The 15656-nt window shown below is 34.8% G+C and overlaps 5 protein-coding genes across 5 annotated transcripts; 2 read left to right on the forward strand and 3 right to left on the reverse strand.

The window, feature by feature from the left end:
* Nucleotides 1–170: 170 nt before the first annotated feature.
* On the forward strand, nt 171–1455 carry EV154DRAFT_525629 (uncharacterized protein). The gene has a single exon (XM_051603303.1). The coding sequence runs from the start codon at nt 211–213 to the stop codon at nt 1213–1215; it is 1005 nt and encodes a 334-aa protein (XP_051452559.1). The 5' UTR covers nt 171–210; the 3' UTR covers nt 1216–1455.
* EV154DRAFT_569127 (uncharacterized protein) lies at nt 1431–1679 on the reverse strand (the record flags this gene model as incomplete). The annotated part of the gene is made up of 2 exons (XM_051606115.1): nt 1431–1455; nt 1516–1679. The coding sequence occupies 2 exons, from the start codon at nt 1677–1679 to the stop codon at nt 1431–1433; spliced, it is 189 nt and encodes a 62-aa protein (XP_051452560.1).
* Nucleotides 1680–1761: 82 nt separating this feature from the next.
* Nucleotides 1762–2960, reverse strand: EV154DRAFT_525632 (uncharacterized protein). Its single transcript, XM_051603304.1, has one exon. The coding sequence runs from the start codon at nt 2876–2878 to the stop codon at nt 1970–1972; it is 909 nt and encodes a 302-aa protein (XP_051452561.1). The 5' UTR covers nt 2879–2960; the 3' UTR covers nt 1762–1969.
* A 492-nt stretch (nt 2961–3452) lies between these two features.
* Nucleotides 3453–3775, reverse strand: EV154DRAFT_63191 (uncharacterized protein). The gene has a single exon (XM_051607699.1). It carries the CDS (start codon nt 3719–3721, stop codon nt 3491–3493), a length of 231 nt encoding a protein of 76 aa, XP_051452562.1. The 5' UTR covers nt 3722–3775; the 3' UTR covers nt 3453–3490.
* Nucleotides 3776–13417: 9642 nt separating this feature from the next.
* Nucleotides 13418–14048, forward strand: EV154DRAFT_525641 (uncharacterized protein; the record flags this gene model as incomplete). Its single annotated transcript, XM_051603305.1, has 2 exons — nt 13418–13893; nt 13979–14048. Exons 1-2 carry the CDS (start codon nt 13691–13693, stop codon nt 14046–14048), a joined length of 273 nt encoding a protein of 90 aa, XP_051452563.1. The 5' UTR covers nt 13418–13690.
* Between the last annotated feature and the right edge of the window lie 1608 nt (nt 14049–15656).

Raw genomic sequence — 15656 nt, forward strand, 5'->3', positions numbered from 1 at the left:
CCAGTGCTTTGACTCCAATGCAGTCCATTCACAAATGAGAGAGAGAGAGGGGGGACAAAGCAGGGAGAAAAAAAAAAAAGTTGAGTTCGGAATATATCAACTAGTCAGTTTTTGATATATATAAACGACCCATATAGCCTCAATTAGTCTGTCCTTTTTTTTTTCATTTGTTTTTTTTTTCTCTCTCTCTCCTCATAAATAAATATAAAAATGGAATCTGGTCAGTCCGTCATGCAAATTAACAAGTTTGCTTCGCAAGCTTTAACTACTCGTAATGGAGGTAATATTCACGCTAGTGGACCACCCGAGTTCACTCGACGAAAGAACTGGTCACAAAACGTCTTGGAAGAACTACGTGATGTCATTCATGTCTTGTCAAGTGATCTCAATGTACTTTACTGTTCTCCTGCCTCACGTGAGTTCCTTGGTTACCAACCTGCTGAATTAATGGGTCATAGCTTTACAGAATACATCCATGTGGATGATATTGATATCTTTACCCGTGAATTTCGTACAGCTCAAACGAACGGTTCGATCATGCGAGTCACGTATCGCCTCTTGAGAAAGGATGGTAAATACACGACACTCGAAACCCGTGGTCACTTCTTTAAACAAGGATTCTTTGGTTCTGCTCGTAGTGTACCTGCAGAAATGACACGAATGATGGATACTTTTTTGGATTACAAGATGGAGAATGAAATGTTGAAACGACAAGTACAGATGGCTAAACAAAAGGCCAATAGTGGTAAGGCTCAATTGACCCAACAGGAGCCTTCACCCCAAACCAGTCATCAACATACACCCAGTACGATGCGTGATGATCTTTCTGCTACCCATAATAATGAAGGCGACTTTGGAGATGAAGAAGAATATGAAGATGATATTGAAGAATTGTTTGCTCCCTCTGCTAGTGTCTATGCTCAAGGTGTATTGAACTCTTATGGTGTGTCTGAGTCCGTTTCACTTTTCACTGGTTTACACTTTGATTTGGGTGAACGTTCTCGTGGTATCTCGATGGGTATCGAAGGAGAATTGTTCAATACTTTAGTTCCTCCTGCTATTGGTGAAGAAGGGGGTGCACAAAATGAAACCTTGGATAAGTTAAAGTCTGGCAAAAAGAGAAGAGGAGATGATGACCATGAACGTATCTGTACAGATTGTGGTCGCACAGACGCTCCTGAATGGCGAAGAGGTCCTCGAGGACCTAAAACGTAACGTATTTTTCTTGTTTTTTTTTTGTTTTTTTTTTTAACCTTTTCTTGCTTTTTTTTTTCTTTACAGCTTATGCAATGCATGTGGATTAAGATGGGCAAAAACCAACAAATCTCAAGGAGGTGAACAACCTGATATGCAAGACTAAAAATATATATTTTTGAAAATAATAAAAAAAAAAAGTTTATTTTGCAACAAAACATAAGTGATTTTTTTTTTTAATCCTTCTTGCCAATAACCATCCTTAAAAAATAAAAAGGGATTAGTATCTAAAAGAAACGATAGACACTTAATAAAACTCACTTGACGGCACCAGTAAGAGAACCAATAACACCAACACCGAGACCAGCAAAGACAATTGTGACGATTAATTTATCTCTCTTTCCCTTGATCCAGAGAGGAGCTTGAGAAGGGGCTTGAAAGTAACGTTGGTTAGCGAGAACGTTGTTAGGTCGGTTGATGAGCATCTTTTATTTTGAATGGTGAAAGAAGAAACAAAAAGAAAAAAATAACAAGGGGATTCGTCTCCTTCCCTTTTTGTGCCATGTGAAAAAAAAAAAAAAAAAAAAAAATTATTACATCAGGTGAGGAAATTAAGATAAAGTTTTTTAATAAGTAATATTTACATGGAGAAAAGACGTAATTATTTTTTTTTTGTTTGGCTTAAATACATAAAAAAGGGGTAAATTTTTTTTTGTTTTTTGATGTTTTTTTTTTGTGATAAGGGTATATGACATATATATATATATAAAAAGGGTTAAAGGTCTGTAATGCGTTTGATACGATTGCATTCATTTAAATGTTGTCCTCTGTACTTGATTAAATATTCACCATTTTCTTTAAAGGTCACTGTCTTATTGACGGGACAACCTTTGGAGCTATTTGAACACTTGTAATAGATGCTCTTGTAACCAGTCTTCTTATGAACAGTATTGCCATTGTTCTTCCAGAGATAGTCATCATAGTAAGGAAACTCCCGAGTTTCAATAATAGTTGTAATAGCTTGCATTTCACGTCTACGACGTTTATGTACAGTCTTATGGATTGAATCACCACCATTACTAGGAGGAGGAGAAGGAGGAGCTGAACCAGCAGCAAAATCCATTTCATCATCATCATCATTATCATCATCAGAATCTGCAGCAGCAGAAGAAGATGACCGAGAACTCTTCATATTCTTCTTGTTTAATGACGGTAGTTTTAAATCCATTGAATTGGGTGAAGGAATCAACAACATTTCAATACTACTCTTTCTCTGATAAGGTTTCCAGTCATAGTTTTTACGCATCTGTAATCTAGGTAGTGAGGAAGATTCAACAGAACTACAAGAAACTCTTCGCTCATAATGTGAAATGGAGGGTAGAGCTGGGGTTGTCTTCTTTTGTTGTAACATGTAATCGATTTCTTTTCGACGCAGTTTAGCTTCTTCTCCACGTCGTCTATCTTCTTCAACTTTACTTGATAAGATTAATTCTAATAACTCTGGTTGTGAGGCATATGTTTGAACAACTTTTTCAAGGTTAAGAAATGATGTTGCTTCAGGTGGGCACCATGAATTGGATAGTAAAGATGCTTTCGTCATTTGTGGACTAAGTAAGGATGAAAATGGCGGTGAAGGTGGTGAATATGGCTGATATTGTTGCTTGTTCGAAAAACTATTCAACATTGAGAAAAAAGAAAAAGATAAAAATAAAAAAAAAAAATTAAGGGAGCAACGGGTCCTTTCATATGAATCAAGTTTTCCAAATATAGTAATTCCATCATTTGAATTTTTTTTTTCCCGTCAATTACCTAAAGGATGATTTTTTTTTATTTCAAGTCATCACATGAATTACCGCACTATCCCATTTCCCGTCCCAAAACTATTATTCTTTTTTTTTATTTATACTTGTACCGTTTTGTTTACTTTTTTTTTTAATGACACACGACGGGTTGATTTCAATCAAATATAAAAAATAAAATCAAATGTAGTCAACATTTGGCCCATGCTTCATCTTATTTTTTATTCTGTTTAGCAGTCTGGGAAAGACGGAGTTAGCATGAGCTAATTCTCACGGCCTTATTTTTTCCGATCGTCGGCGACACTGCCAAAAGGACATTATATATTTTATTGATTACGAACTAAATAAAAAAAAAAAGTAGAGAGATTGTGGGGAGTAGGCTGGGATAGGTTTTTTATTGGGTTTCACTATCATCTCTTTTTTTTTTCCCGTTTTATATTACCCCGCCTTTTTTTTTTTTTTTTTTGTTCAGCCACCTTCCCATTTACCCACCCATCCTATTTCAAAATTAGGGACAGAAGGGTCCTCACCTTATTGTATTTGTAAGTTACACTGTGCTCACTTTGACTGCATCTCCTTTTACTATATTTTCCTCTCTCTTTTTTTTTTAACCGTACACACACTTCCTTCTCTCTTTTTATATATATAACATTGGTTGTCATAGAAGAGTGATTCATTCCCAACAACAAAGTAAAGTAACCAACCCATAGATACTTATCATAAAACATACACACAAAACTGCTCCCAAAAGGTATTTTTTTTTTTTCCCATCCCAAAAAAACCCGCGCTTGTGGCATGATTACTTTACAGGTCCCTCTTGATCCTTTTTATTTTTCAACCTTGCTTTTTCGGAACTTTTTTGCTTGTTTGGATATTCGGTCACACAGATAATAAATTGTATTGTTATGTCACAGCTCCATGTGGGTTCTCACCAGTGTTACCCTCATAGAGGTTTACTTAATATAACCCCTTTTCTCCCTTTTTTTCAGCTCTTTTTCTCAAATACTTATTTTTTTTTTTGTGTGCGTGTGGAATTCTCTGCAAAAAAAAAAAAAATAGTCAGCATACTTTTTTCGTTGTGTTGTGTAATCAGGTCACGCATAAACTTCTCCCCAATCATCCCACTCCACTAGTGAACCCTTTGATCCCTACTTATTCATCCTCTTTATTTTTTCACACGCACACCATTATCATCCATAGAAACTTCTTTTTCGCAGCCAATGTGACGTATGGAATTTTTAAGCAGTATAAAACTTTATTCATCTCATTTATACCAAAAAAAAAAAAAAAACTGTAAATGTGCAACCCAAAAAAAAATTATTTCGTCCTTTTGCCATAGCAACATATCATTTGTTACGCAATTTCATACCTCTTATCTTTTTTTTCAGGCACCCGCGGATTCTTGATTTATATCATCATTTCTCCGCACTCATCACATAACCCGGTCCGAAACACTTAATAACCCAATAAACATCAGATCCGCCCGGTCAAAGCCCATACCCATCATGTGCCACACACTACTACTGCTGCTGCTGCAGCCGCAGAGCTTTTTTTTATTTTTTTGTATCGCCTAAACGTTTTGCTCATAAAAAATCTGCCTTGTTCCCGTATCTACCCTTTTTGATGATCAACACCCCCCCCCCTTTTTTTACCTGGCTGTCTTAATTCTTTAACCCTAAATTTGAAAAAAAAAGTCTTCCCTCCTCCTCCGGCTCATAGTTTAAAAAACGAAACCCAATGTATAATTATCATTCGTCGAATCGGAATATTTCTTTACAATTTTAGACTGAATAAATGGTAGTTTTTATATATATCCTTGATATATATATAAAAAAAAACCGGGTGTTACAAAGTATCACTCAACACTTATCAAGAAATAATTAGCTATTTGAGAACATACATTGTTCATGTTATTATTTAAATGTATATTTTAGACTTGTATGAAGGATGATAATATGAGATCACGCCTGTACATAAAATAGATGGTCATTATTAAATATAAATTATATTTAGGATTATCAAATGGAAGATTTAAAAAGTACGGATCTGGAGTCATTTATAAAGTACATTTAGCCTCGATCACGACACGAACAATAGCTGCTTCGCTTTAGAACACGTTTCTTGTAAGTCCTTTTGTATATCTGATTCATTTAATTTATACTGTCTTTTAGTTTTTGATTTTGAGTATTTTCCCCATGTATTACGCGCCAAGCATTTAGCAAACATACTCCCATCTTTCTTTGATTTAATCCACACCTTCTTCATGTCTCAAACATTGGGTAGAATATAATTTTATTTGAAAGTTCATCATCGTTGAAAAGTCCATCCAGCGTATCAATAACAAACACCCAAAAGTTTTTTTTTTTTTTTTTTTTTTTTTTTTTTTTTTTTTTTTTTGCGGTAGCAGTCTAACTTGGGCCGCAAAAAAATTAGACCGGACAAAGCGGTCCATTTTTGCATGAAAATCGACTGCTACTCCCAGTTTCTAGCGAATGAATTCATCATAACCTTATTATTTAAGAAGATGGTATTGGAGGATATTCTTTAAATGTTAAATAAAACTAGGGCTTTAATACTTACAATACCAGATGGTTTTTTTACAAAAAATAACATTCATGGATATAGTAAAATACAAAGGGCAAAAATAATGTTTATATTGGTTTTTATTTAATGAAGATATAATCGGTGAAGAATTTATACATGTATAGACACTATGGAACACCTATTTGTAGGAATATGTGTATTGTAAGAATGACAAACATCATCACAAAAACCGGACACCATTCACAATAAAGTATTGGCTGTTCTGGTGGTATATGGAGACTGACAGATGCAGAAGTTGTACCTAACTATGTATATGACTTACCTCAAATAAAGCTCAATTAAACTAATAAAGACACTATTAAAAAATATAAACACGGTTTCAAGTTTTTTAAAATAGACTTACACTGTAGTTGACAATCATGTATTTAAAGTGGATAGCAACCTTATACGCAAAAAATAAGGTAGTAAGTTAAGCCATAACAACCAGCGGGATGTATATATAACAATATGTCTAGTACCTTTATACTTGATTATGAGGAAGTGATGTTCCGATGTACTTACTATATTTTTTTAAAAGAAAAAAAGAAAAAACTCGTTTATATGCAGATCATGATCAAAAGAATTTAAATTATGTTCTATAAGTGTATGTATAACATTTTGGTCGATCATGACTCTTCTGCTTCGACCGTATGTATTATTTAGTATTGAATTGATATATGACTAGTTCTCATGTTATTGGGATTATATCCAGGATTGAGACTGGTCTTCGATTAAGACGGCTTCATAGAAGATAAGTATCACAATCACTTTTTTAAAAAAATAACTTACCTCAAATGGTTTATATCTTTACGACCTACTAGTATGTATGAGCCTATTGATTTCACATAATGCAAATACAATCACGTAAATAGAGGTACTGATACCAAATGTTTTGCAGGAACTTCATCTTGATTTGATTTGAACCCCTTTAAATCCTTCTGTGCCTTGATTATGTAATTAAGCTGTAGCAATTTATCCAGTGTCGATGTATGCCTTCTCTGATTTTTGATCACTGTCCATCATGCGTAGTGGGGTGGTTTAATAAAAAGAGAGGGAAAAATTACGTCCATTTATCACATAGAAAAGGTACTGGAGTATTTTATTTCCCGTGTTGGTTTGCCTTTTGTTGGATTTAAGCTTGTTGTATGTCTTCTTGGTGAATAATTAGAAACCAGTTTCCAAAATTTTCTTTTCCAAACATGGAAGAGGTGGAATATAGGACATGAGGTGTAACTGAAGCGGTTTCAGATTATAACGTCGAACGAGTGCCTTTATCGGTCACAACATAAGGAGTGTCAGGGGTTGAAATTCAAACGCTGCGTTTCCTTTTATTTTTGTACACCGACCAAAAAGAAACAGCCAAGGAATGACCATCATCGCAAGAGAGTAAGCCAGATCTTGTTCAGAACGACGTTGATGTAAATTAACAGTTTTCGCCTTTATGGTAGACAGTCAATTGTCTTGACGCCACCAAGTCCTTCTATGCTCGCCGTTTCTGCGTATAACAAAGGTTTTGCAAAAGCGGAAAATATTATTTGAAGACCGCCTGATGTCCTTTTGTAACACGTTTATTTAAGCGCCAACAAAAAAAGAATCGCACGTCTTTCATTTTCCTACATTCTCAGAAGAAACATTGTAGGAAGAACTCCACTGCCACGACACCTTTGAAACCAGGTTTAACAGGTAAACATGCTTGCATGGGGGGTTCACAATCATTTTTGTTCTAATTTCGTTTTTAGGTTCTCAAAGCTTAAAACATTTTCCACTGTTTATTAGGTATTTTGTCCTTTACTTTGATTTACGTTTGGCTACTTGACCTTGAGGTCAGAAAAATTAGAACTGCAACATATCGACAATACATTATCATGATAGATACCATCACCTTTTGGTAAAGGATCCCAAAGGACAATTCGGAATCATAAGCCATTGTGATAGGCTGTCTCTAGACGATGCAGAAGAAGAAGATGAATTATTCCTTTTACGACGTATTTATTTTACAACAAGTAGTACAATAGGTCTAATTGCCAAAGGAGACCAGGAGAAGTCAACGTCAAAACATATTGGTGAGATCAAACATACAGCAAATGTAACAAAAAGTAGCGGGTTCATACGAGAGGGGGATGTAGAACACGAGAGAACAGAAGATTACAACGCATACAAAAATAATATTTCGTGGATATGAGTCTGATATTCAAAACAAATAGAGGTATATTTCGACTTGATGATACGAGGATGATAAGAAATAGGAAAATGACGTGTTGAAAAGGTAATGGGGGGTACGAATGAAAAACAAAAAATGTACATCTACGGCAAATATTTTCATAATGGCAGGAGAGGATGCAAAAGTAGTGTTGGATAAAAGCGTGTAATTTTCTTGAGTGTAAATTGCGTTGGAGGGTGTAACATAGAAAAATGGCAACAGCAATAAATTAGTATATAAAAAACAAAGAATGTGTTTTTTCTTGTTTGTTTGATTAACTGAATCTGAATTGGACACGAGAGGAACTTTCGACTGTAACCTTAAAAGATTTAATAATTGAATCCAGGTAATGGCAGTTGCTATTATTTATACAAGTTATTGTGACAGGAGGTCAGTTAGCCCTTTGGTAAAAAGGACAGGGTATTTGAAATCACATTCACAAGGATTTACGATACGGTAATTATCTTCGTGTTTTGTAGATCTATTTCCTTTTACACAATTCTCTTTTATCAATAATCAAATAATGATAATGTCAACGTTTTGAAGCTTTTCATACACGTTCTATAATGAGCACACCAAGTCTCTTTTAAAAACTCCAGCGAACAAAAATTGCCTTTAAGGCCATTTTGATTGATGTTGTTATCCTTATTTTAGTAAGAAAAAAAAAAGAATCTTTCTCAAAGTAAACACTGGGCTTATTTTAAGGTCTACCTGCGGTTAGATGTTGTGCCATAGTCACAGCTTAGGATTCGCTACTTTTTTGGCTGTGCCTAGGAGATTACAAAGCTGTAGTGATTGTCCCTTATGCGCCTTAAACCATGTAAAAATAAACAAATAATTATTGACCTGAAACTTTTGAAAGTGTCCGCTCCTTAGCCATCATTACAAACAAATGCTACCAAAGAGTTCGTTACCAATTTTTATAAAGCTTCATCTCGAAACCAACATTGAGACAGTAATCATTAAGATCAAAAGAACATTTGCAAATGTAATTGCATCTATTACAACAAGAAAGAACCGCCAAAAATAGGGATTTTCTTTTCCTAAACTCAACCTTTCGAGAATGAACGTTTAACATAGCATTACGGAAGATAATTATTTGGGTAGTAATGACAAAAAAAAAAGTGCTTCTACCTTTGTAAAAGGATAAATCGCAAGGATCACAAAACTAAAAAACATCAAAAGTTTGGGGAAGGGTTTTATGAGCAGGAGAAAATAGTTCTAAATGACTTATCTCAAATGTGAATGACTGATGAAATTTAGCAAGTACTGTATAATATAAAGTACTGCATATGGCATACTTCAAATGGTGTAGGAGTGTTGAGGCTATCATAGATATAATAATAAAGTTAATTGTCACATCACATTAAGGATGGATAATAAATATAAAATTTAATCATGAATCACACATTGCCCCGCTTGTTCTCATCCTACCGTTGAAGTCTGTACACAGGGCACAACCCTGTGGCGAGTAAATATTTATTCTGCAAAAAGCAATACAATCGAGTGGGCCAGAACTAGGTAATATTAATAGATCCTAAGCACAAATATTACTCATGTCATTTGATCTTACAACTGTTGATCCCTCTGACTAATATTTGTATACTCAGTATGGAAAGGCTAAATTTAAAGACATGTTAATTATTTACTATCACCAGAGTATTACATCATGATCCAATAAGGCGCTTAATATTCTCCCTAGAACTATCCCAGTTCTTTATATAAATATCCATAGTTTTTTCTCATAGACCATGAATACATTTTTGAATACATTTTGAGTACGTTTTTTAAATTATTTTTTTTTTTTGTCCATAATAAAGTGGTATCGAAGTTCTAACAGTATCACTGTTGGTTTAATTTTAATTTTGTTTTCCATGCAAAACAAACAGGACCTCTAAAAAAAACCAACTCTTTAATACTATCAGAAGGTACCCGATCCTAAGTGACCCTATTTTTGTTTTTTTATAAGCATTGTGTCACTTACGTTTTAAAAAAGCCAAAAAGACGCTGGTAGAGACTTTCTCTTGCTGGTCTATATACATAAATTTAGAAGCGGCTGTACCTGCGTCTATAATTGTCTCTTTTCTGTTTTTTTTAGTAATTCGGGTATGTGATGGACGATAAAAAAATCAATTATGAATTTCATTTACATGGAGAAATGGGCTCTTTTCCTTTATGCAGCTATTCATGAAAACGGCTATATGCTAAAACCACTACTGGTGCGGATCTAATAATAAAAATAATATACCAATTACGCATTTGTATACTCAAAAAAACATTGAGGATGGGGGTATAAAAATCGTAACAAGCTCATGAGATTTGTTTAACGGTAACCGCTTATTTACGAGAATATCGTAGGGCTTAACAGCTTTTATTTTCTTTTTGTGATTAAAACCCATTTGAGTGTTCAAAGGGTACACTGCAATAACTTAAACCCATTTTCTGATTTTGAAGAGAACATTACCAGTTTACTGTGCTTCCACCTGCTTTTTTGAAGTTAGATTGCCCAGAAAAATAAAAACTTGATTCGCCCTACTTTTTATAAATTGAATGGCCAAACGTATGGTAGAACCAATGTTTTGAAAAGCGTTTATTAATGCCTCTAAGAAACAAACATTGGTAGAATGCGGTATCAAATTTTGTGGATGTTCAATAGAATTATCATTGCAATAGGGTTTATCAAATTTGTCTGTTTGACGATCAATTCCTAAAAAGGCATGACTTAACCCGATTTTGATTACAGGCATCTTTTTAATTTTTCACTTTCTGATTAATGACGTTTACAGCTTTGGTCGTTTCAAAAGGTTCCACGAGCTTTTCTTGAAAAAAAGGCAAGTAGCAAAATTGCTCTTGGTCCGTGTAGTAGTTGTTAATCATTGTGTGTGTTTTTTTCCTAGAGTCTGTCTGTCAAATGCCTTGGGTTCATCTTTTAGAGATAACGTTTTTATTTTTTATCTAATTCTACATTGTCATGCGAAATGAAGGTTCTACCATAATAATAGATGTTTTTTCTCTAGATGCATCTACGCTCTACCTCTACCACCTTCTTAAAACTATCCTCGTCAAATAAATAGATTTTACAAAAAAATTTGGAAAAGCTGGTTGTACTATTTGTAAAAAGCAGGTGACGTTTTTCAAAAATTGGGGAAAAATATTTGTTTCCGATAACAACGCAATTTTCTTAATGTAGTGTGCGGAGGTGCTCCCTTAGAATCTAAAAGCTAACGTGGGTTTTGATTATGTCAAAACCCTTGAGGAATTGAGTTTTAATTAAAAGAAGGTAACAAAAGATTGTAAGCCCAACCAGTTTCACGTAAGTTAGAAGGAGCTTTACTTGAGCTTGTTACCAATTTTATACCCCTCCACTTTTTTTATGTGGGTACGCAAAAGCGTTATGGGTATATAACGTTTACAATTAGGATCCGCTTATTGCGTTTTTGGCACATGCACTTTTTTCATGTATCTGTATGAAGTTAAAGTCCTCATTTCTTTCTTTGAAATGAATTCATTATTGATGTGAAATCGTACATCGCACACCTGAAACACTAAATATAACCAAAAAAAAAAAAGACACAAAAACTGACGCAGGTACAGCCATTTTTAAATTTCTCAAAATACAACTGCGATAGAACGTTTGAACAGAAAATCCGCCAAGACTTTCGTTCAGGAACAGCCAAAGTACGCTTAATCATAGCCTAAGACTAGTGTTTGGAATGAAGATCGAAACTCTCGAGCGAGCTTCGATCGTGTTCCAGTCGAAGCTCGCTCGGATGCGTTTTTTTGCAGCTCGAGCTCGCTCGAAGTTTCTTAAGCTCGGCTCGGTTGCGAATACGATAGCTCGAACTCGCTCGCCCTTTTTATTACACAAAGTGCACGTCAAAGTGATGTTAATTACAGAAAATTATGATAATAAAATTGTTATTTATTGAAATAGAAGTTGGAAAAAGAAAAAGTTTTTTTTTTCACCAGCCTTAACACCAAATTCGGATAATTAAATCAAACTGTTACTGCATCTATAATTATAATACATTTGGATTTGTGAACATGAAAGTTTACATTAATTCTGCTACGTCATGTTACTATGGTTGCTGTAAAAAATTGGCTTAGTTGGGTATAGTGTGCAACACTGTTTCATTTTCTATGGTAAATGTGTTTGCTGGTTGTACAATTAAATAAAAGTCCAAAGCATTTTAATTGGAATTATTAGAGCATAAATAAAAAAAAATGGTAAAGGGAAGAAAAGATTAAAATCAAGGGGAAATGCCATCTGTAGTCTTTCAAGGACCTTAACTTTAAAGTGACTACTATCGACATTTTAGCCGAGCGAGCTTCGAGCGAGCATCGATCGAAGCTCGCTCGAACCCAAAAAAAGTGGCGCAAGCTCGAGTACAAAAACTCGGTTCGAGCTTCGTTCGAACTGGCGCAAGATCGGTGCAAGCTCGAAAAGTTCGAACACTACCTAAGACGTGTTTTTGTGGCTGTGTCTAAAAGCTGCATAATATTCAAACATTTTTGAGCGGCTCCGTATACACCATTTGAGGTATACCATATACAACAATTTCTCTTATATACTACCTTCCGGAACGTGTAGGACATTCACTGTTGAGATAAGTCATTTAAAAGTATTTTTCATCCTCTTAAACCTCGTCGCCAAACGTTTCACTTTTGGGTTTGTGATCCTTTTTATGTTCTGCTCAGTACGCTATTAACAAGAAGACGCAAGTTTTTTATTTGTTGCCATTACTACCCAAAAGATTATTTTTCTTATAGCCTTTTTTAACGTTCATTCTCGATAGGTTGAGTTTAGGAAGAGAAAATCCTCATTTTCGGCGGTTTTTATTTGTTGTAATAGGTGCAATTACATTTGGAAATGTTCTTTTGACCTTCATGATTACTGTCTTAATGTCGGTTTGGGGGTAAAGCTTTAAAGAGATTGGTACTGAACTCTTTGGTAGCATTTGTTTGTAATGATAGCTAAGGAGCGGACACTTTCAAAAGTTTCAGGTCAATATTTATTTGTTTATCTTTGCACGGTTTAAGGCGCATAAGGGACAACCACTACAGCATGTGCTCTTCTAGGCACAGCCAAAAAAAGTATCGAATCTTAGGCTGTGACTATGGCACAACATCTAACCGGAGGTAGACCGTCTACTTAGGGAAAGATTCTTTTTTTTAGTAAAATAAGGATAACAACATCAATCAAAATAGCCTTAAAGGCAATTTTTGTTCGCTGAAGTTTTTAAAAGAGACTTGGTGTGCTCATTATAGAACGTGTATGGAAAGCTTCACGATGTTGACCTTATCATTATTTAGTCATTGATAAAAGAGAATTCCGTAAGAGGAAATAAATCTACAAAACACGAAAATAATTACCGCATCGTAAATCCTTATGAATGTGATTTTAAATGCCCTGTCCTTTTTACCGAAGGGCTAACTGACCTCCTGTCACAATAACTTGTATAAATAACAGCAACTGCCATTACCTGTATTCAATTATTAAATCTTTTAAGGTTACAGTTGAAAGTTCCTCTCGTGTCCAACTCAGATTCAGTTAATCAAACAAACAAGAGAAAACAAAACAAACACATTCTTTGATCTTTATTTACCAATTTATTGCTGTTGTGATTTTTCTATATTTCACCCCCCAACGCAATTTACAATCAAAACAATTACACACTTTTATCCAACACTACTCTTGCATCCTTTCCTGCCATTATGAGGTAAATTTACCGTAGACGTACGTCTTTTGTTTTCATTCGTACCGCATTACTTTTTTAACACGTAATTTTCCTATTTCTTATCATCGTCGTATCATCAAGTCGAAATATACCTTTATTTGTTGGAATAGCACACCGTTATTCACGAAATATTGTTTTTTGTATGCGTTGTAATCTTCGGTCCTCTCGTGCTCTACATGCCCTCTCGTGTAAATCCGCTGCTTTTTATTATATTTGCTGCATGTTTAAACTCACCAATATGTTTTGAACTTGACCTCTCCAGGTGTCCTTTGGCAATTAGACCTATTGTACTGCTTATTTTAAATATTTACGTCGTAAAACGGATATCGACGTTGAACTTTTTCATGATCCTCAATAACAATTCATCTTCTTCTGCATCGTCTAGAGACTGACGATAACATTGGCCTATAACTCCAATATGTTGCTTGGGATCCTTTACCAAAAGTGATGGTTTTTATTCTAAGAACTTGTCATCGATTTGCTGCAGTTATGAGCTTTTTGATCTCAAGGTCGAGTAGCCAAACTTATATTTAAGTATAGGATAAATATCTAATAAACGGCGGAAAGTGCTTAAAAATTTGAGAAGCTAAAAATGAAGTTGGAACAAAAAGGATTGCGAACCCCCATACAAATATATTTACCTGTTTAATCTAGTTTTCAAAGATGGCATGACGTTGGACATCTTTCCTACAGTGGATCTTGTGAGAATATGGGAAAATAAAATATGTGCGGGGGTTTTTTTGTTGGCGGTTAAATAGACAAGTCACAAAAGGACATCAGGCAGTCTTCAAATATTATTTTCCGCTTTTGCAAAACCTTTGTTATACGCAGAAACGGCGAACATAGAAGGACTTGGAGGCGTTGAAACTCTTGACTGTCTACCATAAAGACGAAAACTGTTAATTTACACCAAGGTCGTTCTGAACAAGATCTGGCTTACTCTCTTGCGATGATGGTCATTCCTTAGCTGTTTCTTTTTGGTTGGTGTACAAAAATAGAAGGAAAAGCAGCGTTGAAATTTCAACCCCTGGCACTCCTTATGCTGTGACCGATAAAGGCACTCGTTCGACGTTATGACCTGAAAACGTTTCAGTTACACCTCATGTCGTATATTCCACCTCTTCCATGTTTGGAAAAGAAAATTTTGGAAACTGGTTTCTAATCATTCAACAAGCTTAAATCCAACAAAAGGCAAACCAACACGCGAAATAAAATGATCCAGTACCTTTTCTGTTTCTATGGATAACAATGTCGATCAATAATTATTTGTTAAATGGACGTAATTTTTCCCTCTTTTTTAATTATTAAATTACTTCACCACGCATAATGGGCAGTGACCAAAAATCAGAGAGGCATACATCGGCACTGGATAAACTGCTACAGCTTATTTACATAATCAAGGCACAGAAGATATAAAGGGGTTCAAATCAAATCAAGATGGAGTTCTTGCATAACGTTTGGTTGCAGCATCATCACGATCAAGAAAATGTTATATGTGCACTTATTAAACATAATTTAAATTCCTTTAATCAAGATATATGGCGGTTTGTTTATCTCTTTGAAGATCATTTGTGACTATAAGTTTAAATCAACCGATGGATTAGGTACTATTTTATCGTGATATACGAACAACAAAAATGGTTTACTCTTATTTTTGTGAATGGGGGAAATGAAAATAATAAAGGGTTTTTGGTGGTGAAGTAGTGCATGAGAATCGTAAATTATTTAACATAAAAGAGCTACCAGAATGTTCGGCATCGGATAACGGCAGAAAGTGTCCGCTGTAAGCCAATTTACCTACAACAAAAAAAAATATAATTGACGATGTTGGTAGTGCATTTTATTTGACACATATCTTCATTACCGAATACAGAGGTTGTGTGCATAAAGACTTCGGAAAAGTGATTGTCGTTACGTTTACTACATTTAGATCGTCTACCCTGCTCTTCGAAAAGCAAGGTTCTTGGTATTTTTTAGGATATTATCAGTCTGATTTTCAAGAGATAAACCAGGGTCTTTCAAGTCTTCACACCCTTTAAGTTTTTGACCATTGAATAAGCTACATCAAATAAAATCAAGTCGGGTCTTCTTGTTTTTTATAACCTCAGCAGCAGTAATCAGACCTTGTTTATATTCGAGTGC

The sequence above is a fragment of the Mucor mucedo genome (assembly GCF_025094135.1).
Source record: "Mucor mucedo strain NRRL 3635 chromosome Unknown EV154scaffold_143, whole genome shotgun sequence".
Classification (NCBI taxonomy): domain Eukaryota; kingdom Fungi; phylum Mucoromycota; class Mucoromycetes; order Mucorales; family Mucoraceae; genus Mucor; species Mucor mucedo.

Coding starts and splice junctions, on each gene's coding strand:
- EV154DRAFT_525629 (XM_051603303.1), top strand. CDS start 211: ATGGAATCTGGTCAGTCCGTCATGCAAATTAACAAGTTTGCTTCGCAA.
- EV154DRAFT_525632 (XM_051603304.1), bottom strand. CDS start 2,878: ATGTTGAATAGTTTTTCGAACAAGCAACAATATCAGCCATATTCACCA.
- EV154DRAFT_63191 (XM_051607699.1), bottom strand. CDS start 3,721: ATGTTTTATGATAAGTATCTATGGGTTGGTTACTTTACTTTGTTGTTG.